At 51.6% G+C, this 27,870-nt stretch overlaps 2 protein-coding genes across 6 annotated transcripts in view; one reads left to right on the top strand and one right to left on the bottom strand.

Moving 5' to 3' along the window:
• The window catches only part of CAMK1G (calcium/calmodulin dependent protein kinase IG), a 28,233-nt gene extending 8,971 nt beyond the window's left edge, over window positions 1-19,262 (top strand). For all 3 annotated transcript variants that reach the window (XM_006767180.2, XM_006767179.2, XM_006767178.2), the window contains exons 2-13: window positions 1,143-1,263; window positions 5,050-5,178; window positions 8,035-8,109; window positions 10,297-10,435; window positions 11,118-11,241; window positions 12,502-12,577; window positions 13,914-14,026; window positions 14,771-14,849; window positions 16,485-16,572; window positions 16,805-17,226; window positions 18,098-18,212; window positions 18,364-19,262. In XM_006767180.2, the coding sequence (XP_006767243.1) occupies window positions 1,172-1,263; window positions 5,050-5,178; window positions 8,035-8,109; window positions 10,297-10,435; window positions 11,118-11,241; window positions 12,502-12,577; window positions 13,914-14,026; window positions 14,771-14,849; window positions 16,485-16,572; window positions 16,805-17,226; window positions 18,098-18,188 (1,428 nt within the window). In that variant the 5' untranslated portion in view covers window positions 1,143-1,171 and the 3' untranslated portion in view covers window positions 18,189-18,212; window positions 18,364-19,262. The remainder of the gene's footprint in view (window positions 1-1,142; window positions 1,264-5,049; window positions 5,179-8,034; window positions 8,110-10,296; window positions 10,436-11,117; window positions 11,242-12,501; window positions 12,578-13,913; window positions 14,027-14,770; window positions 14,850-16,484; window positions 16,573-16,804; window positions 17,227-18,097; window positions 18,213-18,363) is intronic.
• A 1,088-nt stretch (window positions 19,263-20,350) lies between these two features.
• LAMB3 (laminin subunit beta 3) overlaps window positions 20,351-27,870 on the bottom strand; it is a 66,855-nt gene continuing 59,335 nt past the window's right edge. For all 3 annotated transcript variants that reach the window (XM_006767177.2, XM_015566162.1, XM_006767176.2), the window contains exons 19-23: window positions 26,287-26,494; window positions 25,730-25,871; window positions 25,197-25,373; window positions 23,614-23,767; window positions 20,351-20,874 (exon numbers count right to left, since the gene is read on the bottom strand). In XM_006767177.2, the coding sequence (XP_006767240.1) occupies window positions 20,738-20,874; window positions 23,614-23,767; window positions 25,197-25,373; window positions 25,730-25,871; window positions 26,287-26,494 (818 nt within the window). In that variant the 3' untranslated portion in view covers window positions 20,351-20,737. The remainder of the gene's footprint in view (window positions 20,875-23,613; window positions 23,768-25,196; window positions 25,374-25,729; window positions 25,872-26,286; window positions 26,495-27,870) is intronic.

The raw sequence follows: 27,870 nt of genomic DNA, 5'->3' as shown, positions 1-27,870 counted from the left end.
ACGCGGCATAGGTGTCGACCGTTGAATGCCTGTGGTAACTCCAGAACTCTGATATTAAAGTTAGGACCTGATTCAGTTCGGATTCTAATGAATAGCTATTTCCCAGCACTGTGCTAGATGTTGTGGGAGTTGCAGAGGGAACACGGTGCTCATTCATCGAGCATCCATGTGTTTCACCCATAACAGGTAGGAATGGGAAAAGTTGTGGATGTGGGAATGGGAATGGTTGGGGATGTGGGGATGGGGATGGTTGGGGATGTGGGGATGGGGATGGTTGGGGATGTGGGGATGGGGATGGTTGGGGATGTGGGGATGGGGATGGTTGGGGATGTGGGGATGGGGATGGTTGGGGATGTGGGGATGGGGATGGTTGGGGATGTGGGGATGGGGATGGTTGGGGATGTGGGAATGGGGATGGTTGGGGATGTGGGAATGGGGATGGTTGGGGATGTGGGAATGGGGATGGTTGGGGATGTGGGAATGGGGATGGTTGGGGATGTGGGAATGGGGATGGTTGGGGATATGGGAATGGGAATGGTTGGGAATGTGGGAACGGGAATGGTTGGGGATGTGGGATTGGGAATGGTAGGGGATGTGGGAATGGGGATGCTTGGGGATGTGGGAATGGGGCTGGTTGGGGATGTGGGAATGGGAATGGTTGGGGGTTGGGGGAGGTAGCAGAGTTGGGATAATAGAAAAGGAAGTTGGGCTGACTCAGCAATGTGAATAAACACCCTGGGGATCACCTGGTAACACAGGAAATGCCTTAGCTCAGCCCAGGTGGATAAAGCCAAGTTCATCTAGGCGTATACACAAAATAAGAGTCCCCACCACAGACTAGAGTAGACCCTCAGAGCCCAGCCAGCATGGCTCAGCGGTTGAGTGTCGACCTATGAACCAGGAGGTCATGGTTTGATTCCAGGTCAGGGCATATGCCCAGGTGGTGGGCTCCATCCCCAATCGGGGAGGGGGGACAGGTGAACAGGAGGCAGCCAATCTATGATTCTCTCTCATCCTTGATGTCTCTCTCTCCTCTCCCTTCCTCTCTGAAGTCAATAAAAATATAAGTTCTTTTTACAACTTCTCTCGTTTCATTTGAGAAACTAGCTGAGCTGACTCTTTCTTCCCCTCCTCAAACAAAGCATCCCCGGAAGCTTCAACTCTGGAGGCGATGGGTCGGAAGGAAGAAGATGACTGCAGCTCCTGGAAGAAACAGACGACCAACATCCGGAAAACCTTCATCTTCATGGAGGTGCTGGGATCGTGAGTGCGGGGCTGGGGGGCGAGGGAGTGGCTGGGGCACCTCCTGGGGGGCCTGGGAAGGAGTTGTTCCAGGCCAGGAGGGACTGATCAATCAGGACATCATCTCAGCAGCTCCAAGGGACCTAGGGAGGTGGAGTAGGGGCCTGTGGCGGAGAGGAGGGAAGGTCCCTTGGGATAATACGGAGAGCAGTTTCGTACACTGGCGCCCCCAGGGAAAAGGCCCCTCCCCAGCTTCTGTCTCCTGCCTTGCTCCCAGGGACCCTGCCTATGTCCATAGCTCCCACAGCCCTTGGGTCCTCGAGCACTTCTGGGGGTTCAGTGGCCCTAGCACCTCCCTGGGCCTCCTCACCCAGCTTCTTCATCTCCCCAGCAGTGAAAGGGCAACCCCACTGTCTGCTGGAGATGGAGGAAAACGTGCTTTGCAGGCTAAGCGCGGATGGGTTCACACACCTGGATCAGCTCCGCACCCGCCATCGTCTCTGCTCCCTGGCTAAGTGCTGTGTTGGGACAATAAAGTCACGCTGCAGCCCACACTCCTGCCAGCCCCTGGGGTGTCTATGCCTCTGCCCCTTGACAATGATTACATGGCTGGTGGAGCAGAGCCGGCTCGGCTGCAGCTGACGCTCCACTTGGCCCTGCCTCTCCTCCGGGAGGGCTCAGTCTCTGACACGGGCTGGGAGCACCTCCGGGCCACCAGCCCATCGCCCAGCTGGTCAGCTAATTAGTCTGGGCTAATTGGCCCCGGGGCCTGGGGCAGTGAGGGGCAGTGAGTGCGCTGTCCATGTAAGCAAGCCCTGTCTTTGGCCGGCCTGGGCTAAGTTTAGCTCCCTCTGCCTTGGCTAGGAGGCAGTGACCTCGGGCAGCGAGGGCTGGCCACACTCACCGTAGACCCAGGAGCTGGCTGGGTCCTGAGAGCAGGCCTCTGGCCCTCCCGCCCAGGCCAGGGCTGGGCTCTGTGCACACAGAAGGGTCTCAGCGGCGGTGCCGGTCATCAAAGCATGGGCCCTCCATCAAGGGCCTTTGCCAAGATGGGGGTGGCTGGAGAGGGGACTTTTGGCAGAAGAGAGAGGAACAAGACTCGTGAGTGAATCTGGAACGGTTTGCTGAGCCGCCCAAAAATCAAGAGAAGGAGGGAGAAGGATGCCTGGGTGGACAGAGCTGATTCACCGTCTGCCCAGACTTGGGCGGTAGGACTATCAGAAGACAGACACGCTGCCACATGGCGCTCAGGGAGACCTGCCACAGCAGCGTCTAAACCCAGCACACCAGAACCCCTGGAGCTTATCCCTAACTGATAACTGGGAAAATGCTTAAGGAAAGGCGACATAATAGTACAGTTCAACATCAACATACCCCCTCCTACGTTCAACAGTTGTTAACACCTCACTATATTTCTTTTACACACGTACACACACACACACACACACACACACACACACACACGCACGCACGCACGCACACACACGTACACTGGTTGCAAGCATCATCATACATCACTTCCAAATCCTTCTGTCTGCATCTCCTAGGAATAAAACACACACACACACACACACACACACGTACACTGGTTGCAAGCATCATCACACATCTCTTCCGAATCCTTCTGTCTGCATCTTCTAGGAATAAGGGCATTTTCTTCCATATCCACAATATCATGTTCACCCTCAAAACATAATTTGCTATTATTTTAGCCCAGGCAATTTTTTGAAAAGAAAAAAATACAGATTCCTGGACTCGCCATTTGGGAAGACAGAAACCCGGCAGCCAGGAGCCTATATTTTAAGTGTTTCCAGTGGCTCTCATGGATCCAGCCCCCACACTGATTTGGGGCAACCGGGAGGACAAGACAGGGTCCAGTCACTGCTTAGCAGCTAGGGCTGAGGAGAAGGCACCTCTCTGGTTCTCAGGAGGGGGACAGGCAGCCTGGGCTGCAGACCCCACGGCTGACCCCGGGGAGGCGCTGTGGGGAGAGGAGAGGGGGCAGAACAGACTTCCCCATGGGGGATGCACCAGAATCCCAGGTCAAAGGCCTCTTCTCTCCAGTCTCCGGCTCCTCTGCAACAACCCACCAGGGAGAACAGGCTTTTGCTTAATCTGCCAGGACACCATCCACAATTCCAGGGTCCTGGGACAACTGTAGGGACCCTGGGCACAGCTAGTCTGTAGCAGGAGGTCTGTCACCCAAGGTCCAGGCCACATCCTTTCACTGCCCAGGAAAACATTTTTTCTCCTTGGCCCCTGCCCCCACCTCTGGCAGCAACTGGGCTCCCAGCAGGAGTGGAGAGCTAGAGCAGGAAATGCAAACCAGAACGCTTGAAGCCATTACTCCTGGCTCCGAAGGCGCTGCCTGTCTTGCCTCTTGACCCGAACAACCTTGACTGCTCTAAACTAGCTCTCTGCTCCCCAATCTGACAGCCTGACAGATGGCCCAATTAAGTCTCCCGATCCCTCTCCTCTGTCACACACGCATGCACGTACACACACACACACAAACACACACACACTCACACACACACAAACACAAACACACAGACACACACACAGTAGAAAGCAGCCTGAGGCAGAAGAGCAATAACATCACTTCAGATTGCCACGACAGGTGCCACGGACACACACCTTGATGTAAATGACACCCCAGGAAGGCCTCAATTTGATCTCATTGCACAAGAGGACCCAGAGCGGGTGTCAGCTCTGAAATTGGGCGATCATTCATGTGTGGTTGTAGAGGTAAAGGTGAAAGAAGCACTCGGGGTAGACCCTACAAAGTCACGGCCGTGAAGGCCACGTTTCTCAACTTTCTCCTTCTATGAATAAGGAAAGTGGCATCTCACCCCTATCTGCTGCTCCCCACCTCCATGCTCTTTCTCATGCTTCTTCCCCGCCCCCAGCTGAAACATCATTTTCAAATGTTTCTCTCCCTCCACTCCCCTACTGGACTAACTCTCATTCATTCCTTTAAACTTGAGCGAGGGTGTTCTTAAGTCAGACAGCCATGAATTACGTCCTCCTCGGCTATCCCAAATGGTCACTGTGCACATTAGGAAAAATGGCCCTTTTCTCTAGCCTCCTGTCTGCTGGGGGGTGGGGGGGGGATGTTGTAATAATTATTATATAAAGCATACAGTGGTCCCAAGGTGAATGGCATCTACTGGAACTGGCAGCATGCAGCCAGCCCAACCATAGTAGGGGCCATGTCTGAAGTCTCCGTTTTCGGTGATTTCATAACACCTCCTGCTTATCTGCAAGTGTCTGTCTCTCACCCTAGAGTCTAAGCTAGAGAGAGAAAGATAGAAATATCAGTGTTGAAAGAGAATCATTGATCAGCTGCCTCTGCAGGCCCACTACTAGGGATTGAGCCCCCAACCCAGGCATGTGCCCTGACCAGGAATTGAACCGTGACCTCCTGGTTCATAGGTCGATGCTCAACCACTGAACCACACTGGCTGGGCTGCAGTGACCTCTCTTTAATGAGTTTCCCAAGTGAAGAAATCTCTCCAAAGCAAAGCAGAGTCTCTGGGAGTCCTTCCCAAATTATAGATCCAGAAAATAGCACCGTATAGTCCCTGAGTCTGCAATAGAATCTTTTCTTTCCCACAGGGTGGATGAAAGAGAGGGCACAATGGCATGTCAGATAGGTTCTGCCATCAACAGTTCATCAGGTGCCCATAATGACAATGGAAACTAATGACCTGCCACACCTTCCCCCATTGACACTTCGGTTTTGCCTCCAACAATGCTCTCTAGCCAGCCAGTACTAATTCTTATTTCCCCGTGTCTTCTACTCAGAGGAGCTTTTTCGGAAGTTTTCCTGGTGAAGCAAAGGGTGACTGGGAAGCTCTTCGCCCTGAAGTGCATCAAGAAGTCACCGGCATTCCGGGACAGCAGCCTCGAGAATGAGATCGCCGTGCTGAAAAAGTGAGTGGGTCTTAGTACAACTGTGGGGTCACAACATTTCCTTCACAAATTACCTTCAAGAAGGTCTGGGGCTGGGTTGCTCCCAAAAGGCATTGCTCCCTTTGATTGAGCTAATGGGTCAGTTTGATTAACCAGCTAAGTTTAGCCAAAAATCTGTCTTGGCTGAATTTTTTCTCCCACCAATTGTCTAGTGAACCAACAGGTAGCAGAGCTAGTTTGTGCACATAGACCAAAGGTTAATTATCTCAACGGAACAAAAATCAATTGAGGGCCAACTCTAGGAAGAATTGACAAGTAAAGAAGCAGTGTAAAACTTGGAAATTAACCTCAATTTGTTCCAAATCTAATGTAGGGTTAATTCCCTAAGCATCATGATGGAAGCTACACTAATAAATCATAATGTTTACAGCAGGACTTGTGCCACAAACCCTTGTGGGATTCCTTTGGTGTGCAAAAAGTGTAGTAGGCATCGGGACCACAAGGATGAAGCCAACAAAATTCCTTACCCTCAGGAGGTCACATTTTCTGAGCAGAGACAGAGGTATCATAACAAACTCTGTTCCCGTTAGATGTGACTCACACTATCAGAAGGCAGAGTTTGAAGGAGACAGGGATTCATTTTGCCTGCGTGTGTTTTTTTGTGAGTAAGGACTATTAGGTACATTTTCAAAGAAGAGGAATCTTGAAGGATGAGTAGAATTTTATGGAGGCAGGAGGGGCAATGCAGAAAGGGAATTCAGACTGAGAATAACATAAGCTTTAATGTAGAATCGTGGAGCTGCAAGGGGTGTTGGGGAAGAGTAAGTATTGGAAGCCCCTGAACTAGCTATTAAAGGACAGGAGATGAAACCAAATAGTCAAGTGGGAACTGATTATAAAGGGTCTTGGCTGTCATGATAAAGACTGTTGACTTTATTCTGTGGGCAAAGAAAAGTCATCAAATGATTTTAAGTAAGAAGTCACATAATCAGATTTCTATTTAGAAACCCTGTCTTAAGCATGGAATGGAGAATGCCAGCCTAGATAATGGGACATCAATTACACGACTTTCTCAAGCGAAGAGGATACAAGCAAAGTAGTGGCAGGATCATGTAATGGCCAGAAGACCAAGGTTAGGAGGCATTTCAGAGAGAGAAGTGATTGAGTTGGGGTTGACCGGTAAGAATATAAAAGAAAAAAGTATTAAAAATGACCCTGAGGTTGAGTGATTAAGTGGACAGTTACATCATCCTTGGGATAGAAAGCAAAAAGGACATCTAGGCTTGGAGGAAATAGAAAGAGATTGATTGGAGCACGATGAATATACATATTCACTTATCTCTACATGAAGGTATCTGGTAGGATGTTAGAGTTATAGCTCTGGGCTTCAGGGAGATTAAAGCAGAGAACCAGGCTGGTGTGGCTCAGTGTTGAGTATTGACCCATGAACCAGGAGGTTAGGGTTCGATTCCTGGTCAGGGCCCATGCCAGGGTTGCAGGCTTGATCCCCAGTAGAAGGTGTGCAGGAGGCAGCTGATCAATGATTCTCTCTCATCATTGATGTTTCTCTCTCTTCCTCTCTCTGAAATCAATAAAAATATTTGTTTAAAGCAGAGAGGGACTCTAGACTCATTGAAAGCAAGGTGGTCTTTGATATTATTATATTGTATCATTAGCCCCTAACAGCACAGATACATAAACAGCCATAAACACTTGTTCAGTGAGTGAATCATCAACAAATTGATGTTAGTTTTGTCAGCTTGTATGTATAATTGAATCCATCAGATCACTGCTGCAAGAAGTCTATATCTTTATAAATGTCTAAAAGATGATAGATATTATTAAGTACTAGAAGCCTGGTGCACGAAAATTGTGCACAGCTAGGGTCCCTAGGCCAATCAGGGCCTCCCTTCATTCTGCACCACCCCCTGGTGGTCAGCGCAGGTCATAGAGAGCAATAGAACTCCCTGTCTCCTGGTCGGACTCCTGTTCTTCCTAGAAATTTCCTTCCTGGACAGCCATGCACTGAATTGCTGATTGGAAAGCCAAGCCTGTAGATAATATGATTGTTCTGCTTGCCCCCACCTCTGAGTAATCCCAGCAAAGGTCATCCGGGGCAAGATTTCCCCACCTCAGCTCTATTGACATTTTCGACCAGATCATTCTTTGTTGTGTTGGGGCTGCCCTGTGCCCTGTGGGATGTTTAGCAGCATTTCTGCTTCTAACCACTGAATGCCTGCAATATCTCTCCCATCACCAGTCATAATAATCATAAATGTCTTTAGCTATCGCCAGATGGCTTCTGAGGGACAAAACAGCCCCTGATTGAGAATCATTGGTCTAAGACATCCCATAGAAATGAACCCCCAAATGAGCATCTACCTTCTCACAATATCCTGGAACAAAAAGTTTGCAACACTTTCTCCATGGTTACCCATGAGGAGGCCTTGCTAACCTAAGTCCCTCCTGTTGTAGTAGCCTTTCTTCATAAAATGTTTCTGAAAGAGACCGGATACCCATGTTGTAGACTAGCCTAGTAGTCAATGCTCCCTTAACCTTCCTCAGGTCTTTTTAACTTTCTTTTTTAATAAGTTGGAATAGATCCTTAAAGTAACAAATGAAATGTTTGTTCCCTAAAGGCAGGATGATCAATTATCCATTCAAAAATATGGATTGAGCACCACTCTGGGAATCTTTTTCCTGGGATTTCTTTGTGATGGCCTATGTGTTAGGAAGGCTTCATAAGGACCCTCTTTTCCTAAATATTGTCATCAAAAGTCTCCAACAGATATAAGAGTCTCTAGTTGGGCTGGGTCAGCATCCTTTGTCTAGATGACCTAACCCACATGCCTTTCACCATGACCTTACTTTCCCCAGGATCAAGCATGAAAACATCGTGACCCTGGAGGACATATATGAGAGCGCCACTCACTACTACCTGGTCATGCAGCTGTAAGTAAAGGTCACCTGCTTCCCCGCCCCAGACACCCCATGGAACCTCAGAGGCCTGGAGGAGGCTGGTTGGTGGTGAGGGAAGGATGGTGATTAAATGTCAAGAATGAGCTCAAGAGGATCTGAAATGCCAAGAGCCCTTTTAGGATCAGTATGCCTCTGGGTGTGGACATGTTCTTCATGGATCCGGGGACAAAGCTAGGGTTGATTATTGAGTTGGTACATACCAGCACAGCCTTACTAGTTGTTAAAAATATCTCCTACCAGTCAGCGAGTAGCTGTGACCCTAACCTATCCATCCTCCCTCCTGGCCCAGTCCCTTCCCTCGACCTCCCCACAACACTACAATTGAAGGGGTAATGCCTGGCAAAGCTGGGGCCTCCTAAACCCTTCTCTGGCCCCATGGCTTGCATCCATTTTGACCAGTCATGATGAGCAAAGTGGATATCAAATGTTTTAACATCACTCCATGGTAAAATTACTATGGGAGTAGAAGCCACAGGTAGATAGATTTTTAATTCAATATAAAGAAAGACTTGCTCGAAAGGGAATCACCCAAAGTTAAAAACAGGCTGTGATTGTGAGTGCGTTCATGTGTAGGACTGAAATGTTGCCTCATTAGGAAGGTCTCCCCATCACTGTCATATCCAAATAAGAGTTCTGCCTGAGGGGGGCTGCTGTAGGATTGGTCAGTGCTCCCAAAGACTCAGCACTGAGCTCAGAGACACTCTACTTATAAAGTACAACACACACACACACACACACACACACACACACCACTGCAATTTCAGCATAACTGGATGCAATGTTTTTGGCTGACAGGCTAATTCCTCAGAAATTCTGATAAACTAACTCTGGCCTCAGCAGCCTATTAACCCCTGGGCTCACCTGAGGCCCAGTGAATAGCAATAGCAAGCAGTCAAGGGAGTAAGGTTGGGGGAGGGCCCAGAGCATCATAACAAGTGAGCAGGGACCATGTGGCACCTCAGTGAAGCCAGGATTATCACACAGTCATTCAGATGGCTAAGGAAGGCATGAGGGTGGGAAGATTCAGAAGTCACTGAAGAACCACCAAGCCTCCCAGAGCACCAGCCCCAGGACCCAGGATACTCTGAGTCAGGAGTTCTCAGTTGTGGACAAAGTAACTTTCTCTCATGGGCTTCCAGCTCCCATAACAGAGTCCAGAGCGTCAGAACAGAAGCAGAAGGAGTAGGATGTCATGCATTTTTATTGGAGGAATTCTACACCCTTAGTACTGCATGGTCCTCACATGGGTGCATAGCCACATCTTATGTCATGAGCAGTAGAAGGGGATTGGAGCCCCTGACTCGTGGTTGAAGTAGTCTGGGATATTTATCCCAGAGAAGGACTTAGAAATGTATTCCAGTGCACATACCTGAAAAGCTTCATGTGATAGGATGCTGTTTTTGTTCTGTGTGGCCCTCATGGGCCCAATGGTGGCATTAATGTCTGCCGGTAGAAACTATAGGGTGTCGGTTCATCATAGAGCTAGAAATATTGAGGTGACAAAAGATGAGACCGTCTGTCTTAAAAGGTAGTGAGTTCTCTGCCACCGATGTGTCCAATACTTACTAGAAAACTTCTAGGCAAAAATAGTCCAGATGGTACTTAAGAGATGGGGGTCAGACTTGATCTTAAAACTCCCCTAAATCCTAAGATGCCATATACCATGTGAGCCTCAAACTACCCCTACAACTCCACCCCATACTTTGACCTGTAGGTGGCCCAATTTGACAAAATGAAGGAAGAGTTCCCGACATAAGCACAGAATTCTCATTTGCACACCTTCTCTTTGCCTGATTTCAGTTTCACTTCTCTCTTTCATCATTTCTTCTTCCCTGTGTCCTAGGCCTGAAGAGAAGGCAGATAAGAAATAATTCCCAGAAAGGAATTATTGGCTTCTTGGAAAACCCTGACCAGGGGCGTTTTACATTTCAAAGGATGTGTCCATGGAGAGGTCAACGGTTGGCCCAAAGAAATGACTCCCTAGGGATATCATTCCAGGCACCTGAAGGAGGCATTCTGAGACTAGAGTGGCAGGTCCTCCTTGCACAGTCAGGGGTACCTGTCTGTTTCGCCGCAGCTGTGTCCCCATGACTACAGAGCAAACCCATTCAGATGACCTGAAATAAGAGCTGGATTCCTGCCTTTGCCCTGTGCCCACAGTGTTTCCGGTGGGGAGCTCTTTGACCGGATCCTGGAGCGGGGTGTATACACAGAGAAGGACGCCAGCCTGGTGATCCAGCAGGTCTTATCAGCCGTGAAATACCTCCACGAGAATGGCATCGTCCACAGAGACTTAAAGGTGCCAGGGCAGGCCCTCATTTGGGAGGGCAGGGAGGAGAGACAGAGAAATGATCCTTTAGGAAGGTGCCAGGGTCATGGGCAGTCTGAGCACTGTAAAATGGAGAGGGCTGGACTGGCTCATTTCCAAGGCCCTTTCTGCCCTTAGATTGAACAAATCTTGGATGAATGAGCAAGCATTGTCAGGCCTCCCCTCAGCCTTTTCTGCACCTTTCACCAGTCCTTACCCTCTTTGCCTACCGAGATAATCCACAGTTTCTGGGGCCCAGCCACGGTCGTACTCAAATGTAACAAATACTTACTGAGGGTCAACATTGCACCAGGCATGTGCCAAACTTTGGAGAGGTCAGAGATAGTTAACCAAAGGTTAATTCCTTCAAAAACAGTCTTAGGGTAATTGGGAATGAGGGATTAGTAATTGGGAATGAGGGGAGAGAGGAATTAGTACCTTCAAGGCTGTAAAGCTAAGCAAAGTCAAGGCCATAAGCAAAATACAGAATGATGGGGTACAGGAGTTGAGGTTGCGGGTAGGAGGCAGGAGAGAATGGGCGAGAAATGAGTCTGGCCTTGAAGGCAGGGGCCCAGGGTGCAGCTTCCTAAGAAATTATATATCAGGGAGGAGAAGAGATGTGTGTTTCAGATTATGACATCCAGTACTACGTGCCATTTCTCCTCACCCACAGCCTGAAAACCTGCTGTACCTCACCCCTGAAGAGAATTCTAAGATCATGATCACAGACTTTGGTCTGTCCAAGATGGAACAGAGTGGTGTCATGTCCACTGCCTGTGGGACCCCAGGCTATGTTGGTGAGTCTGGGGATAGGAGGGAGGATGACCAATTGGCTACATTTGACCACATAGACGTTATTCAGCGAGAGGGACGTGAGTCACAGTTGTGAGGAGTCAGGGTTCAATTTCAGGGATGATCCAAGTAGAACAATCACTTACGAGGTTCAGGGCCAGCCAATCCATTCATCTCTAAACTACCCCTGCTGCTCCCAAGCCTACGCAGCCTACCCCAACTTCTGCCTTTGCCTTTCAGGCTATACAAGGGAGAGAGACACTGTCACAAACTCAGAAACCTTTAGGCAGCGAAGGGCTGTCCACTAGCCCCCTTTCTTTTCTCCCACTTGAAAGGAAACCTCAGCCTCCCAGTTGTTGGTATCCTGGGGGCATAGTGCTGAGTTTGTATCTAAGGAACCCCCAAATCACACCCTAGGAAACTGGCAGAAGTGGGGCCTCCTGCCTAAGCAGGAGGCTTCCAGAGCCCCCCAAAAAAGTAAGAGCAGGCAAGATGCCAGGTGAGAGCAATCCTGAGATCCCTGGGGGAGAAAGCCCAGACTCAGAGCATCCACTCCTGCCCCTTCCCTCTGAGCCGGTCCTCACCGGGTTGGGGTTAGGAAGTGGGAAGTACCACCCTGACTCAACAGAGAGAACGGGCACTCACCCTAAAAGAGAGGTTGGTACTTACTATTAGGTATTTAGTCCCTCTGGGCACAAAGCTCTGGTGTCTGTGATCAATACAGACGACAGATAAATGCCCCAGAGCTCCCAATCAGTGGAAGACATGGCTCACTCCCTCGTGGAGCTCACGATCTGATCAAGCAGACTAAGCCCAGACCTCAGAAGGCAGCACAGACTGATGGGACAGGTACAGCTGGCCCTCGGGGAGTTCCTCACTTGACAGAGGAGACTCAGTCTCTACCCTCATGGAGATCCTGATCTAGTCAGAGTGAGACAGTCCCTAACATGCAGGTTTTTCCATAGCCCCTGCCCTGGGGATCCCCAGTCTGAGTGGGGAGACACAGGACCTGCCTTCAGAAAGCACTCGGTCCAATGGGTGACACATAGCCCTGAGATCTTCAATCTGAACAGAGTCATAGGCCCTGTCCTGGGGACCTCCTACTTGATGGAAGAAGATTAGTCTGATGGGAAAGACACAGTCCCTGCCCTAGGGGAGTTTGCAGCTGCTATAAATCCTCTTCTCTAAGCCTCTTCCTGACCTTCAGCCCCCAACCCACAGCCCTCTCGTCGTGCCCCAGCCTTGACTCTGCCTTTGGTTTGCAGCTCCGGAAGTGTTGGCCCAGAAACCCTACAGCAAAGCTGTGGATTGCTGGTCCATTGGCGTCATCACTTACATATTGTGAGTAGAAGCTGTCATTGGCTCAGTTCCTGGGAATTCTCAGATCCTGCTCACCCCCTCTTCTCCTGTCCTCTGTCTCAGCTCCTCAAGTAGCATCCACCTCCAAAGCATGTGCATATACATGTGCACACACACACGTGCACACACATATGCACACACACACATGCACAGAAATATACATATGCACACACATACTTGTGCACACAGCTCTACCTGCCCTGGTGCCTACCAGGTAATAAAAACAGCTCAATAGGAGCGCACTGTTCAGCCACCTGGTAGTCCGTCTTCCTGCCCGCTTCACTGCATGTGCTGAGTCCTGCTCTGTGGAATGAGCAGCGAAAAGGGGAGAGGCCAAGCGAAGCTCAGAAGCCACGTGGGCACAATGTTCACATCTAAGATTTTCCTCCTGGTGATGTCAGCCCAAAACCAAGCGATGGCCTGGATGAACCTGGTCATTGCCCCTCCCCACACATTCCCAGGCTCTCCTTTCCAAACCTGTTCGCCACCCCTCCCGCTCCAGCCCTCCTCACTTGTAGTGAACTTTGCTCTTAGAAAAATAACCTACTGTTTGTTAGTTATTTACCACTTAATGTGGATTCAGTTCTCTATTTCCTTAGCTTATGTTGAATAATGACTCTCATTCATTCATTTACTCAACAAATATTCACTGTCTGCCTGCCCTGTACCAATCACTGGTTTAGGTACTAAATAATAAAGAACAAAACAGCCTTTAAAATCCCTCATGAAGCTTACACTCAAGGATGGACATTCTACCATCCTTCTTAAAGAGATTTTATATCGCCCTAGCCGGTTTGGCTCAGTGGATAGAACGTCGGCCTGTGCACCGAAGGGTCCTGGGTTCAATTCCAGTCAAGGGCACATACCTTGGATACAGGCTCTTCCCAGGCCTGGGCCTTGGCCATGGCTCATGCAAGAGGCAACCGATGGATGTGTTTCTCTCACATCAATGTTTCTCTCTGTCTTCCCCTGTCTCTTCCTCTCTCTAAGAATCAATGCAAAAATGTCCTCGGGTGAGGATTTTTAAAAAATGGAGGAAAAACAAGGAAGATATTTTATATCATCTGGAAGTCAGGGGAGGTACAGAGAGAGGTGGCAAGGGTTTGGGGGAAGAATGTCCAAAGGGGCCTTCCAGGGCTGCCTGTTCCAAGCTTTGGCTGCTGCAAAAACACTTGATGGGACCTGCACTGTGCCTGAGTCAGAGGCAGACCCCCGTCCTGGTCACGCTGCTGGGGGACCCTTGTTGCCTGCCTGTGTGGCCGGTGGGAGGCTGGCCCGTGGGGAGAGGCAGCAGCGTGGCCCTCCTGTTCCACTGCAGGTTGTGTGGCTATCCCCCTTTCTACGAAGAAACTGAGTCTAAGCTTTTTGAGAAGATCAAAGAAGGCTACTATGAGTTTGAGTCTCCATTCTGGGATGACATTTCTGAGTCAGGTAAGGCCGGTGGGTGTGAATGGCAAGATAACAGGCCCAAGGCAGAGGCTTCCGAGAGAAAAGAACTTAACAAAGGATGACAGCGTGCTCTTGAAAGTCTCTGGGGAATCTTTCGGAAAACAGGCTGCCAGGGAGGGTGGAGAAATCTTTATCTGGTTCAAAAGCCAAATATATTCTGCGCATCTAAGGTTCATGCTTTCGCTTTCCCCGGAGACAGAACCACCGTCGGCCTGGGAACAGCAGGGGGGTAGTCCATGTGAGGGGGCAGGAGGCACAGCCAGGAGAGTCTTCCAGCAGGACTGGCAAAACCAAGGCCAAGTTTTGCCTTTTACACACGAGACCAAGACCGTGCCGCATCCCTGTGTGTGAAAGGCTTATCATTGCATGTTGTTGGACCCATTACGTAGAGATCAGAGCTGGGAAAAGCCAGCGCTCACATGCGTGCCCACGTGTGGGTGCTGGCCCCTGAATGGTGTAAATACACACGCTGGGGCCTCGTGACGAGAGGCGGACGTGCACTGCTACGTGGGTGAGGCTGAGGAGAGCGTCTCTTTGGTGCTTTCTGGTGGGTTGTTGTTAGGTGGCTTGGAATTTTTTTTTGAATCTCTTTTTAAGACTCTTAAAATTGCCTCTTGGGAAGATTAGCTAAAAGATGCATTCACTGCCACCCACCAGCCGGAAGTGAATTTCCATCAGTCGTGAAACCTGCTCCTTAGCCCCTGTGTCTTTGATTGCTCCTCTTAGCCAAGGACTTCATTTGCCACTTGCTGGAGAAAGACCCGAGTGAGCGGTACACCTGTGAGAAGGCCCTGAGGCACCCCTGGTGAGTGAGGACTGGGGCGGGTTCCATCTCCAACCCGTGGCTCCCCAGGTTCCATGCTGACTGGTCCACATGGAGTGTGCCCCTGCAGTCTGCTTGCCCTGAGCTGTCCACTGTTGTGGCATCCGGGGAGCATAGGCGTGTTCATCAGGTCCAGCCAGAGACGCACACAGCATTTCATTAAGTGGGCTCAGACCCCAGGGTGGCGGCTGGGCCATCTAGTCAAGTGCTGAGGGCAGCAGCTAGGCTCTGTGTCAGCACTGGAGGGCAACACTCAGCCCTAGTTACCCAACAGGCATGCTCTATCCCTCAGAGCATCATTTAGCTCTACTCTGCGGTCAAAACCTGTTCCAAATGAGGTGATCTGAGAACGATCACAGTTCATGAAGGAGGTCAATAACGTCTTGGAACACCTCCTTTTCTTCTTGCTACACCCCTGCTCAAGAACTTACAACAGCTCCCTGTTTCCTACCACAGCAATCCCAGAATCCTTTGTCTTTCCAGGTTTTCCCTAATCTGGCCTGGCCTCCAAGTTTACTTCCTGGGATTCCCAACACACCTTCTCTGTTCCAGAAAGGCCTATGAGCTATACTTCTGCCCCTGCCTTCCCCAGCCCCATATAGCAAGCTCTTTCCAAATTACACCTTGGGTTATACCAGTGGTTGGCAAACTGCGTCTCACAAGCCACATGCGGCTCTTTGGCCCCTTGAGTGTGGCTCTTCCACAAAATACCGAATTCTGCGCATGGGCCACGAAGTGCATGAAGTTTCAATGGCACTGTACATGCACGCCTGCACGTGGTATTTTGTGGAAGAGCCACACTCAAGGGGCCAAAGAGCCACATGTGGCTCGCGAGCCGCAGTTTGCTGACCACTGGACCATTTTCCCCACCTGGAAGGTGCTGCCTCTGGCCTTGCATGTAGCACCCTTCAGGATCCAGAGTGGTCTCAGCCCTTCCGTGAAGCCATGGTTCCTCGGTCCCTGGCGTGAAGTGAGCCCCAGGGATCAGGACCACGTCTGTTCCTTCGCTGGGTCGCTTAGTACCCAGCAAGGTCTGTGCACATGGCAAGTGTCTGAGGAACACTGAGGATGCATGAATAGAGGCTGAGGGGACAGGAAAAGGGCCGCCTATATTGGGTGGCCTCACTGGGGAAGGTTTCCAGCAGGAGGTGGGTTCTGAGCAAATTTTTGAGCTAAGGGATGGTGACAACCCAAGTGCCTCTGACCCAGGGGTCAGTAAACTTTTTATATAAAAAGCCAGATAGCGAATAGTTTAGGCTTTGCTCTGGCAGCTCGTCAATCTGCCTTAATAGCACCGAAGCAGCCATGGCCCATCCCTGAATGAAGGGGCATGTTCATGTCCCGGTAAGACTTTTTTTTACAAAAGCGGCAATAGGTAGATTTGACCTACACACCGGAGTTTGCTGATCCTACTCCACCTAAAGCAAGTTTAGTTTTGCCAAAGCACAGACCCCTGCAGACTTTCCCAGGGGACAGAGGAGCTCAGATTCCAGCCTTCCCTGCTGTGGGCCACCCTCTCCTTGGGCTCCTCTTGGTTTAACCTGGGCCTACATGCACAGTCTCCTGGCTGAGTTCCCTTAGGCGTCCACTATCCACGTGTCCCCTCTGCATCCACAGGATTAACGGGAACACAGCCCTCCACCGGGACATCTACCCCTCAGTCAGCCTTCAGATCCAGAAGAACTTTGCCAAGAGCAAGTGGAGGGTAAGTGGTCCTCCCGGGAGGCCGCAGGCTGCTCTGGGCCCCTGGAGGCTGGGCTGGGGCAGGGCCAGTGGAGGGCTTTCCTTGAGGGTTCCCAGCAGATACTGGCACTCCCTGGACCCTCTCTGTACTGAGAAGTGGGCATTTTGGTTTCAAGAGGCCACAGGGCAGAGGGAAAGTGAGCCCTGCGGCCCTCCGAGACTGGAGATGGCCAAGGCCGGTCTTGTCTCCTTAGCAAGCCTTCAACGCAGCCACCGTGGTGCACCACATGAGGAAGCTGCACATGAACCTGCACAGTCCCGGCGTCCGCCCCGAGATGGAGAACAGGCCTCCCGCCACGAAAGCCTCAGAAGCTTCGAGACCCAGCTCCCCTGAGATCACCATTATTGAAGCCCCCGCCCTGGACCAGAGCGTGGCCCTCCCGGCCCTGACCCGGCTGCCCTGCCAGCATAGCCTCCGGCCCACAGCTCCTGGTGGCAGGTCCCTCAACTGCCTGATCAACGGCTCCCTCCGCATCAGCAGCAGCCTGGTGCCCATGCAGCACGGGCCCCTGGCGGTGGGGCCCTGTGGCTGCTGCGCCAGCTGCTTGAGTGTCGGGAGCAAAGGGAAGTCTTCCTACTGCTCTGAGCCCTCACTCTTCAAAAAGGCCAACAAAAAGTACGTGTTTTATTTTTCTTTAAATATGGTTTTATTGGTGCTTAGAGAGGAAGGGAGAGGAATAGAGAGATGGAAACATCGATGAGGGAGAAACATCATTGATCGGCTGCCTCCTGCATGCCCCCTACTGGGGATTGAGCCTGCAAACTGGACATGTGCCCTTGCAGGGTATCGAATCGGTGACCTCTTGGTTCCTGGGTCAATGCTCAACCACTGAGCCACACCAGCCAGGCAAAAAGTATGTATTTTCACCCAAAGACAAAGATCTTGCCCTACTCGGCCTGGGTCTGAAAGAACTCAGGCAACGAGCTAAAATAAATTGACGAAAGAATCTCTCCCACTCAAGGCAGCTCCGTAGGGTGGGAAGAGCTCTGGATCAGGGGTCAAGGGAAATGCTGTCCTTCCCACCCACTAGCTGTGTGGCCATTAACAAATCAATGTTTCAGCCTCTATTTTGCTCATCTGTAAAATGGGTTCATTGAATTATATTTACCTGCTCAGCCTGCCTCACAGAGGCACTATAAAAGTCTGGTGAAGCAACAGGAATTATAAATGCCTGCAGAAACCTGGGTGTATGTGATGAATGAGCATTACATTCCTTGAGTTTCTAGGGCCTCGGTGTTTTGGGGGGAGGAAGGGGACTTGCTTGTCATTTGTCTTTTCTGCAAGTGCTTATACTTTCTGAACCGCCGAGAGCAAGCATGTCAAACTCAAAGGCTAACACAGGCCAAATAAAGGAGGCATGCGGGCCGAGAGTTTGAAATGCTTGGCCTAAGGAAGGGCTGAGTGGATGCCACAGGCACTGAAAACTATCTGGGCTCTTCTTCCCGCATCAATGACATCATAGCCTACTGCCCCACTTCCTCTCCAGGAACTTCAAGTCCGAGGTCCTGGTACCCGTCAAAGCCAGCGGCAGCTCCCACTGCCGGGCTGGGCAGACTGGAGTCTGTCACATTATGTGATCCCTGAGTCACTGCAGCTTTCAGGTGAGGGGACTAGAGGCAGGAGGGCTGGGCGGGGAGCCTGGTGGGGGAGCTTCTATCCCAGGAGGAAAGCCCCATCCCAGAGTCTGAATAATGGGGTCTGAGGGGTGCCAGCAGGGCACCCCCACTCCACCCTGCACCCTTTCCTCTGCAGGAGAGATGGCCAACTCTTCTCTGCCCTCCGAACCTGGGTCTACTCCGCAGCAGGAGGCGGGGAGCAAGCGGGCCAAGGTGTGGCAAGAGCAATTTCTGGTCAGCAGCAGCCAACTGCTTCCGCCTGGGGCAGCCCCTCACCGCAGGCCCAGGCATGAGCCTTGGGGCGACAAGGCCTCTGAAGCTGTGGGCAGGAGGAACAGCACCCGCCGGCTTCCAGGCCGCCCTGGCCTGCTGTTCTGTGCCCCGCTCCGCACGTGCCGTGGCTCTGTGCAGTGTGCGTAGGTAGCTCTTGCCCAGGTCTGTGTTGTTGTCTTGAAAAGCTTACCAGGCTGGCCAGGCTGTGTCACCCTCAGAGCAAAGCCATAAGGAGCATCTACCCAGACTCCCCACTCAGCACTCACTCGCTCCTGCCTCTCAGGCCTCCATCCCTGTGGCCAGGATGGGCTCACCAGTGTAGTCGCCTGCCCATCCCATCCGCATGAATGACGGGCAGCTGGGCGGTCTGCCTGTGCGCTCTCCAGGGGATTTCTAACTCCAGGATTGGCTCCTCACTGTGCCGAGACCCCCACCTACCCCAGCCCACTTCTGAGCCACCTCCCTCCCCACCCCAGTCCAAAGGCAATGCCACACCCTCCAAGATGATACAGGAAGAAAACCATGACTAAGTACTGTAAGGAGCAATATCCTGGCCAGATGCCCTCCGCACACACACCCAATTAAGTAAAAACTGGAAGTTGACTGTTTTCATTGCAGCCAGTAAGTCTAACTCTGCCTCTGCTCCCTTCTCTCTCCCTGAGAGTCAGGCGTCCTTATCACTCCCCACTTTTCTTGCCATCCGACCCCCTTTCGGCTTCATGCTCAGTGTTGTGCTCAATAAAATGGACATATTTTTCTCTATGAGGCTTCCTTTGGTTCTTTTTTTTTAAACATATTTTTATTGACTTCAGAGAGGAAGGGAGAGGGAGAGAGATAGAAACATCAATGATGAGAGAAAATCATTGATCTACTGCCGCCTGCATGCCCTCTACTGGGGATGAAGTCCGCAACCCAGGCATGTGCCCTGACCGAGAATCAAACTGTGACCTCCTGGTCCATAGATGGACCCTCAATCACGGAGCCATGCTGGCTGGGCTCCTTGTGTTCTTCTAAAGTCACAAGCAGCTCAGGGACTTGTGAGCATGTGTGGAGAGGAAAGTGCATGGAGAGATTGAGGCCAGGAAGGACCTAGCAAACATGGGCTGGGAGCACACGGTGTGCCAGGCACTTGGCGATGGGAGTTAACATACTGACCCATTGACTTCTTACAAGGACCCCTCGGAGCCCAGGTGGTCCAGCTGCAGCCTCCATGCTCCTAATGGCTGTATGAGAAGAGCATGAAGTTGAGGCCCAGCCCTGCCACATCCATGACCCTGGGGAAGTGATGGAACCCTCCGTGTCACCTTGGTTTCCTCATTTGTCAGATGAGAACAACAGTGCCACCTACATCACAAAATAGTGCAGACCATGTGTCCAGCCCAGTGTCAATAAATAATATGCCTAATAATGACCAAGATATTCCTATAGATAAATGTCTAGCACAGTGCCTGGGCTATGGCAGCACACAAACCCTCAGGCCATTTCCATATCCACGTCACACACACACAGATACGTCCATTACAACTTCTCTTTGAGATCCCAAAACACAGAGGTTCTGGTCATAGTGCTGCTTCTAGAAGCCCTGAGAATTTGGACACCTGCTTCCCTTCTCTGGATTTCTATTCTTCGTCTATAAACGTGAAATCAGGTCACTGTTTAAAGATGAAACGGCTCCTTGGGTCTCTAGAGGATGGAATCTGCCAGGCCCTGGCACAAAGGGGCTGGGTCCCCCTGTGGTTGGGTGATGAGCAAGCTGGAGGAGCAGCGTGGGGCAGCTGACACCTCCTACACCACCAGGCCTGGGGAGGCAGACACACGTGATAAAGCATCACTTTATGGGAGACAGGCTATTTTCCTGCTTTGAACCTCCAGGTTCCTTTCCAACAATTTTATTGGGCTTTTTCACGTGTACATCATTTGGGTTAAGTTTCTGTGTTGGTCCAGGATTCAGCCTCAATGGAGAATGAAGAGCGAGGACACTTCCCAGCCTAGCTCTCTCCATTTGAGAGCCCCTGGCCACAAGGGTATGGCTCATCTCTGCCATTCCTGTCCCTCACATGTGGCTGTCCATCCGCTCAGCCTCAGCGGTGGCCCAGAGTAACATGAGCTGCACACCAGGGGTGGTCCAGGCGGTGCTTTCAGCTGCATAAAAGGAGCTGGAAAGCATTCCAAACCAGTCTGCCCCCCCCCACAAAAAAAGAGGGCAGATGCATGGGGCCTGGCTGGCAGCTGGAGCATCACTTGCAGGTGGCGTAGTAGAGGACCCGCTCATTGATGTGGTCGCGGATCTGCTCCACGTGCTTCTCCAGCCCCGTCAGGTCCGCGGAGCGAAGCATGATGGCCTGGCTCCCCTGCAGCAGCTCCGACTCCATGACTGAGGGCAGATGGAACAGCAAGGGGAGGAGGTGGGGCTGGGGAGACCCCCCAAAGACTCCCAACCCTTCCTTCCCCTCCCACCCGCCTAGAGGCAGCACCTGCAGGAGGAATCACCTCTGGGGAGCGCCATGCCCCTCCAACCCTATCCCACTGTTGGAGAAACAAACATGGCAGAGGCCAGACCCAGGAAGCCCCTGCCCCACTGATCCATGGCCCCTACCCTTCTCCTCTGCTCCAGGCTCCCTCCATTGTCCCAGACTAATGAGGGAGGCCACTGGTGCCAAGATTAGCACCTGCTGCGATTGGACCCAGAGAGCTGCCATCCCACCAATGATCCTCAACGGGGCCCCATGGTGAAGGGCTGGCCGAGTGAGCAGAATTTCTCCCCAGAATGCCACTCCAGATAAATCTAGCCCTCTCCCCGCAGTCCATTCTGCACACCACCGCCAGACTGTGATGGAGGATCTGAAGGACTCCAAAGTGGCCTAGTCCAGCCTGTCTCTCCTGTCACCCTAGGCAGGAGACCCTCTACCACACTCATGAGAGCTGAGACCCGGCGGCAGCTGGACTTTTCCAGGAATAGGGAGGGAGTGCACTGCCTCCCTAGGCTCCAACGTTAGGCACCTCTAGTTGTTTAACAAAAGACTAATCGCCCTAGCTGGTTTGGCTCAGTGGATAGAGCATTGGCCTGCAGACTAAAAGGTCCTGGATTTGATTCTGGTCAAGGGCACATGCCCAGATTGTGGGCGCGATCCCCAGTAGGGGGCGTACAGGAGGCAGCTGATCATCATTGATGTGTCTGTCTCTCTCTGAAGTCAATAAAAATCAATAAAAATTTTTAAAAAGTCTAGTTGTTAAGCCAGAATCTGACCAATTCTTGCTTATACCCCTCGTCCCAGGTCTATCTCCTGGGGGGTATAGGAATATATTTGCTCTGCCTCCCACATTGCAGTCCTTCAAATGTCTGAAGCTCATCTTCTCTAGATTAAACCTCCTTAATTCCTTCATCTATTCCTCATTTGATGTATCATAGAGCCCTTCTCTACCTCCGAACCCTGGTCATTCTCCCCCTGATGTTTGGTTTGTCACTGTCCTTTCTGAAGGTGTAGCAGCCACCACTGCACAGCACCCCCAGGTGAGATCCTATCAGCAGAGTGTGACAAGGCCGTTTCTGGGCCGACCTTCAGCTGGGGAGCACTCATGTGGGCCTATGGGCTGGTAAAATATTGAAATTTTAACAGCTGCTGTCCTATTCCCAGTCCCCCTCCTTGGGGCCCCTATGCATGCTCATCCTATAATCTTGTAATTAAAGGTAAATTCCTGCAAGCAGCTAAACGGCTGTCCCAAGGCTACAACCTGAGCTTTTTCTGACCGGTAAGTCCATGACACACTTACATAGTTTCTAAATATTTTTAATATCATCCCTGAGCCAGTATTTACTTTGGCTGTTTCATATGTACTCGCTCTTTGCCAGTAACCATGCATGGCTGACTTATATCAAGGTTACAGCTATTCAACACTCAAGTCATTTTCAGGTGAGTAACAACTCACACTTGCTTGTCACTTACTGATTAACAGAGTGTTTTCACTACATTAGCCACTGAGAAACCAGGCCTCACCTGCACTGTACTTGTGAGTTTAGGCCCAAATGAGACCAGAGGGGAAGATAACTTTTCTCCTTATTTAATTTCATAGTGTTTCAGCCCATCCTTTTAGATGTCTGAGATTTCCTAAAATACTGGTTCTCTTACCTAGTGTATTAACTACCTACCTGTTGTACACAGATTTGATTAGCATATTCTTTATCTTCCTATGAAACATCAATGGACAAGACCGCGCACCCACTGACTCAACCCCTGGCTCCTCCATCAAGATCAATTCCTCTCACCTCAGCCTAAGATCTGACTGATCACATTGACCCAACAGCCCAACCTTCTCCATAGAATCCACCTGGTTAGCCAGACAGATTTTTGCCTGTTTCTCTGAAATTCAGAGAAACTGTTTGAGGCGTGCGCTGGCACACCAGTGCAGCGACCCCATCACCATCACATCTTACAGACAGAGCCTGGTCTCTGGAAATCCCAGTCCTCCTTTCTGAGACACTCAGAACCCTTTCAGAAGCTCCTTTCATTACGCCTCTGCTGTATTTGAAACCCTTGAAAGGTCCCCTGCAGCCTCCAGGGCTGAGTCTGCCTCCATCCTGGCATGGAGGCCAGGTGCACAGACCCTGCTACTTCTCTCCATCCCACCCTGAGCCTCATCGGCCCTCCTCTCCTGCTGGGTGCTCCTGCCCCATCTTCAGAACATGCCTCATCCTTCCTGCCTACCCTGTCTTGAGATCCCTCCCTTCCTCACAGCCTCTCCCATGTGTATACATCTTTCAGGCCCATGTCTAATCTTATCTTCTCTGAACATCCCTTACTGAACATTTCTCTGACACTGTTTAATCTCTGAATCCCCAGACCTCTTATTATTTGGGATCCTGTCATAGACTCTCTTATGCTATTAAATTCAGTGCCATGCACCTCGTGAATACTAGGAAAAATGGTTACATCTGTATTGTAAGCTTCTTGAAAACAGGCCACACCGTGTGAATATCTCTACATTCCCCACAGCCCCACTGTTGTGGCCCATACTTACTGGAGGCTCAGGAACTTGAGAATGGCCCTGCTCCCTTAGCACCGAGAGCTCCAACAAGACTGAGCCTCAGAAGCCCCGGGGTGGGACCAGCCCTCACCTCTCATCCTGTCCATCATCTTCATGGTTTCCCCAAACAGCTCTTCTGCGTCTGTCTTGACTTTCAGGATGCGGTTGCCCTGCTCCCCCAGAGCAGGGCTCTGACCCAACCGTTCCTTCAGCTCCGCATATTTTCTCTTTATTCTCTCAAATCCCTGAAAAAGGTAGAACAGTCTCTGTCACCATCATCATCATCCGAAGTCCAAAAGACCTTTGGCTAGAGCACGTGATGTCACCCAAATCAACACCAAGGGATACGGCACCACCTAATATCCCCAGTGGATTGGTTTTGCCTATTTTAAAAAAAAAATCTAGGCCATAAATGATCTTAAACTTCTTCTGCATGTCCCTCCCTTCATCTATAGTCCCTGTCATTTCCCACTCACCTCCAGCAAAGTGTCAGGCATATCATTGTCCCTTAGCAGTATTTGACAGCTTGGCCATTGTACCAGGACTAAGTACTAACGTCCCTGGTACACTGACAACATTGAGAATAGCTCTTTGATCTTCTTTCTGGTCTAATACTGGCCAGAGAGAGGGAGCTCTCAGGTTAGGCTAAGTCAAGAGTGTGTCCGGGCTGGGCAGCCATGACAGGGACAAGTTCTGGATTAGAATTTGACAAAGACATTAGAACAGTTTTTAAAGCTGTGTTTCACTTGTTGAATCTCAGAGGGAAGGCAGGGGAGGGTGGGTGGGTGGAAGGTCATCAGCCAAAGACTTTGTATGCATATATGTGGTGAGCCGGCATGGCCATGGCATGCTCAGCCCCAGGGTGCCTAATGTGCCTCGCCAGCTCAGCCAGGTTCGGTGAACCTGAGAGGGGGCGGTGAAGGATTGAGAAAAGACAGACAAGAGAAGAAGCTGGATCTGGGTGGGATGCGCTCCCGGATGGAGAGACAGCACCATGGACTACAAGCTGTGTCTTTATTTCATAGCAGATGCCACGAGGCAAAGTAAGGATGTGATCAAGATGTTTACAACATTCTCATGGGTTTCAATCCTACTCAACTACATGCACCTGAACTCTATCAAGCCCACATCATTCAGGCACGTGGGGACACGTGTGGCCACGTGTTTGGACCATAGGTTCAAGAACCTGTCCAAACACTGTAGCTGCTCTCCACACATATATGCATAACCGATGGACACAGACAGTAGGGGTGCTGAAGGCCTGGGGTGGAGGTGGGGGGCTGGAGGAGGTTAATGGGGGGGGGGGAGGACATATGGAATACTTTCAACAATAAAGAATTAAAAAAAGAAAAGACATCTGCTTTGTAGATGAGCTTTGCTTTGGACAAAATTACCATTTTATCTGCAACAGGAGAAGGATTGGACTAGATCGTGTCCAACATGTCTGAGTCAGCTATGACCAAGGCAGCCAGAAGTAGAATTCAGATGTCTGGCCAGTTTTGGGTGAATCCTGAAGCCCCTTCTGGTTATTCTAGAATAACTGTCATTCTACTTGCTCTTGAGCCCCTCGTCCTACAAAGTGTACAAGTATCTCCTATAAAGGGCCCTCTCCTGCTCGTGAGCCCCCGCCCCCCAAACGCTGTGCTTCCTCAGGCCACTGTGGCCTCTCGGTACCTCCTGGGCACTCAGCGCCTGCTGGCTGGCGCCCTCCGCGAGCTGCTGAGCCTGAGCTGCCTGTGCCCGCTGCTGCCTGGCCTGGAGGCGGAGCTCCTCCATCCGTGCTTGGAAGCCACCCAGCTGCTCCGTCATGCTCGTCACCAGCCTTTCCGCTGGCCCCAGCACCTGCTGGACCTTTGTGGAAAGAGGGAGACCTGGTTCGGTGGTGGGCCTCACAGGCAGTGGTCTTGACCCCTCCTCTCTCCAACGCACCAGGCAGCTACAGCTTTCTCCAACCAGAACATCCCTACCGCCCCCTCCCAATCCCCGGCCTGTCCAGGGCCTCCCGGCCTCCCCCTTCTCCAGCTCAGCGACCCCACTCCTTTCTGCACCTGGCTCCAAGGCCTAAGGCCAGGTTCAAGGCTACAACCCTCCGTCTTCGGGGCCCCGGCTCGGTTCCCATCCAGGTCACTTTCTGGCATCTTCTATGCCTTGTGCCTGAATCTGTTTGCTCATTCCCAAACTGAGGGAAGGAGGTCGTGACACCTCACCTCGGCAACCCTGTCCTGGATGAGCTGAAGGGAGCGGCTGGTGCCCTGCATCGTGTCCTGTGCTTCCTGCAGCGCCACGCTGCCCTGGCGCAGGTTCCCCACCACGTCCTCCACCTGGCCCTCCACTGCGTGTGCCCGGCTCCTGGGGCCGACAGGGCAGAGGGGAGAGAATGGGTGGGCAGGAATGAAGAGGCGAGTGGTTCCACCTACTCACCAATCCAAGAGAATGTTCTTCTCAGCCAAGACAAGGGAGAACTAACTCAGTAGCTTTTCCATGCCAGGCTCCCCACCCAGCAGACATGATGAATGGGAGTTTATGTCAGAGACACCCTGTGGGCACGGTGTCCCATGTGGAAGGCAAGGGTCACCTTGAGTAAAGTTCCATTGAGTCTCACATCACCATCCCCCACCACAGTGAGCACCCGCTCCTGTCTCCCAGCCCCCCTGCACCCCTCTGACTCGGAGAGCTTCTTCTCTCACTTCCAGCAACAGACTTGGGGAGCAGGACGCCAGCCCAGTGCTGGGCAGGGAGGAGGAGTTCAGGCCCAGGGCCCTACCTGGCCTGCTCGGCCTCGGCCTGGAGCCTGCGGGCCCGGGCAATGTCCTGCTTGGTCTGGGACAGCACCAGGTCCACGTTGGGGAGCCTGGCTGCGATGGCCTGGATCTCATTCATCTTCCGCAGGACCGTGGCCGAGTCTGTGGGCAGCCACAGGGCCAGCACCGCCTCGCTGACCTCCTGGATGGTGGCTGCGTCCGTGTCAGGGTCTAAAAGACAGCCGGCGATCAGACTAGGAGAGCCCTGCCGCCTCCCCCAAGGTCAGAGGCCTCTCTGGGCTGAGCGGCACCCGGGCAGGGGGGGGGGCACCACTGTGGCATCTCGCCTGGTGCCCCCAGGCCCTGCTGCCCCCTCTCAGGCACACTCAGAGGCCCATTCTCTGAGGGTTTCCGGGATGTGGGAAGATGACTGTCGGCACAGCTGTGACAACTGAGTGTCTGGTGGCACAGGAAACTGCAGGCTGGGGAGAAGGAGGCGGTGCCAGACAGCTGGTCCTGCACAATGCTGGAGCACAAACATAATCAGCCCTAAATTGGGGAGGGCGGCCAGGAACTGGAACTGCTCCCTTAGCAATACGACCCCTTCCGCGTGCTCCCCCTCAGACCAGAGTGCTCCTTTTGGCAAAGGCCGATGAAAATGATCAGGTCTTTGCTCAAAGGTCACCTTCTCAGAGAGGCCAACCCAGGCCATCCAATCTCAGATCACAACCTCCACCCTACACTGACCCCTCTTACCTTCCTTCTCTGCTTATCTTTCTCTGCTTTATCACCACCCACATGCCAACACGTAGCTCATTTATCTGGTTTTCTGTCTCTTTTCCTACTAGAACCTGAGCTCCATGAGGGCAGGGTCTGTTTCATCCACAGCTCTATCCCCAGCCCCTAGCAGAGTGCCCGGCACGTGGAGACACTCCGCGTTTGCAGAGTGACTGAATGACTGCAACTGCTAGTTGAGCCACCTGGGGCAAGGCAAATGGCCTCTCTCAGCTCAGTTTCCTGATCTGTGAAATGGGAATAACCATCCTCTCAACCTGAAGGGATGAAATGACACAATCAAGTAGCAAGAATTTTACAAACCATCTCTGGATCAGAGATTAAGCTCAGAAGCCCAGAGAGAGCATCTCCTCCGCATCTCTCCCTGTTCCCTTTTTACAGATTGCACTGCTATTGATGCAGGAGTGAAGGGAAGGGGGAGCCCACCTACCCAGAGGGTTTGCCCTGAACTTGAACTCCTCTGGGGCCCTAGGACCCAATCTAAAGGGTCCGGGATAGGCTTCCTAGAGAGTAAGATACCTGGAGAGTTCCTAGAGGATGAGGAGGAATCAGCAGGTAAGGAGAGGTGGGGCAGGGAAGACAATGCAGGGAGAGGAAAAACATTAGCAAAGGCAAGGAGGCGTGTGTGAAATTCTGTTTCTTTGTTATGGGGTGGGGCCACAACATTAGTAACAAAGAAACAGAATTTCCACCCTGACCAGTTTTGCTCAGTGGTTAGAGCGCCGGCCTGCGGACTAAAGGGTCCCAGGTTCAATTCTGGTCAAGGGCATGTAGCTTGGTTTTGGACATATCCTCAGTGGGGGGTGTGCAGG

This window comes from Myotis davidii, unplaced genomic scaffold, assembly GCF_000327345.1.
Source record: "Myotis davidii unplaced genomic scaffold, ASM32734v1 scaffold622, whole genome shotgun sequence".
Lineage (NCBI taxonomy): Eukaryota > Metazoa > Chordata > Mammalia > Chiroptera > Vespertilionidae > Myotis > Myotis davidii.
The sequence above is the reverse complement of the archived record's forward strand: the minus strand, read 5'-3'. Positions and strand labels throughout refer to the sequence as shown.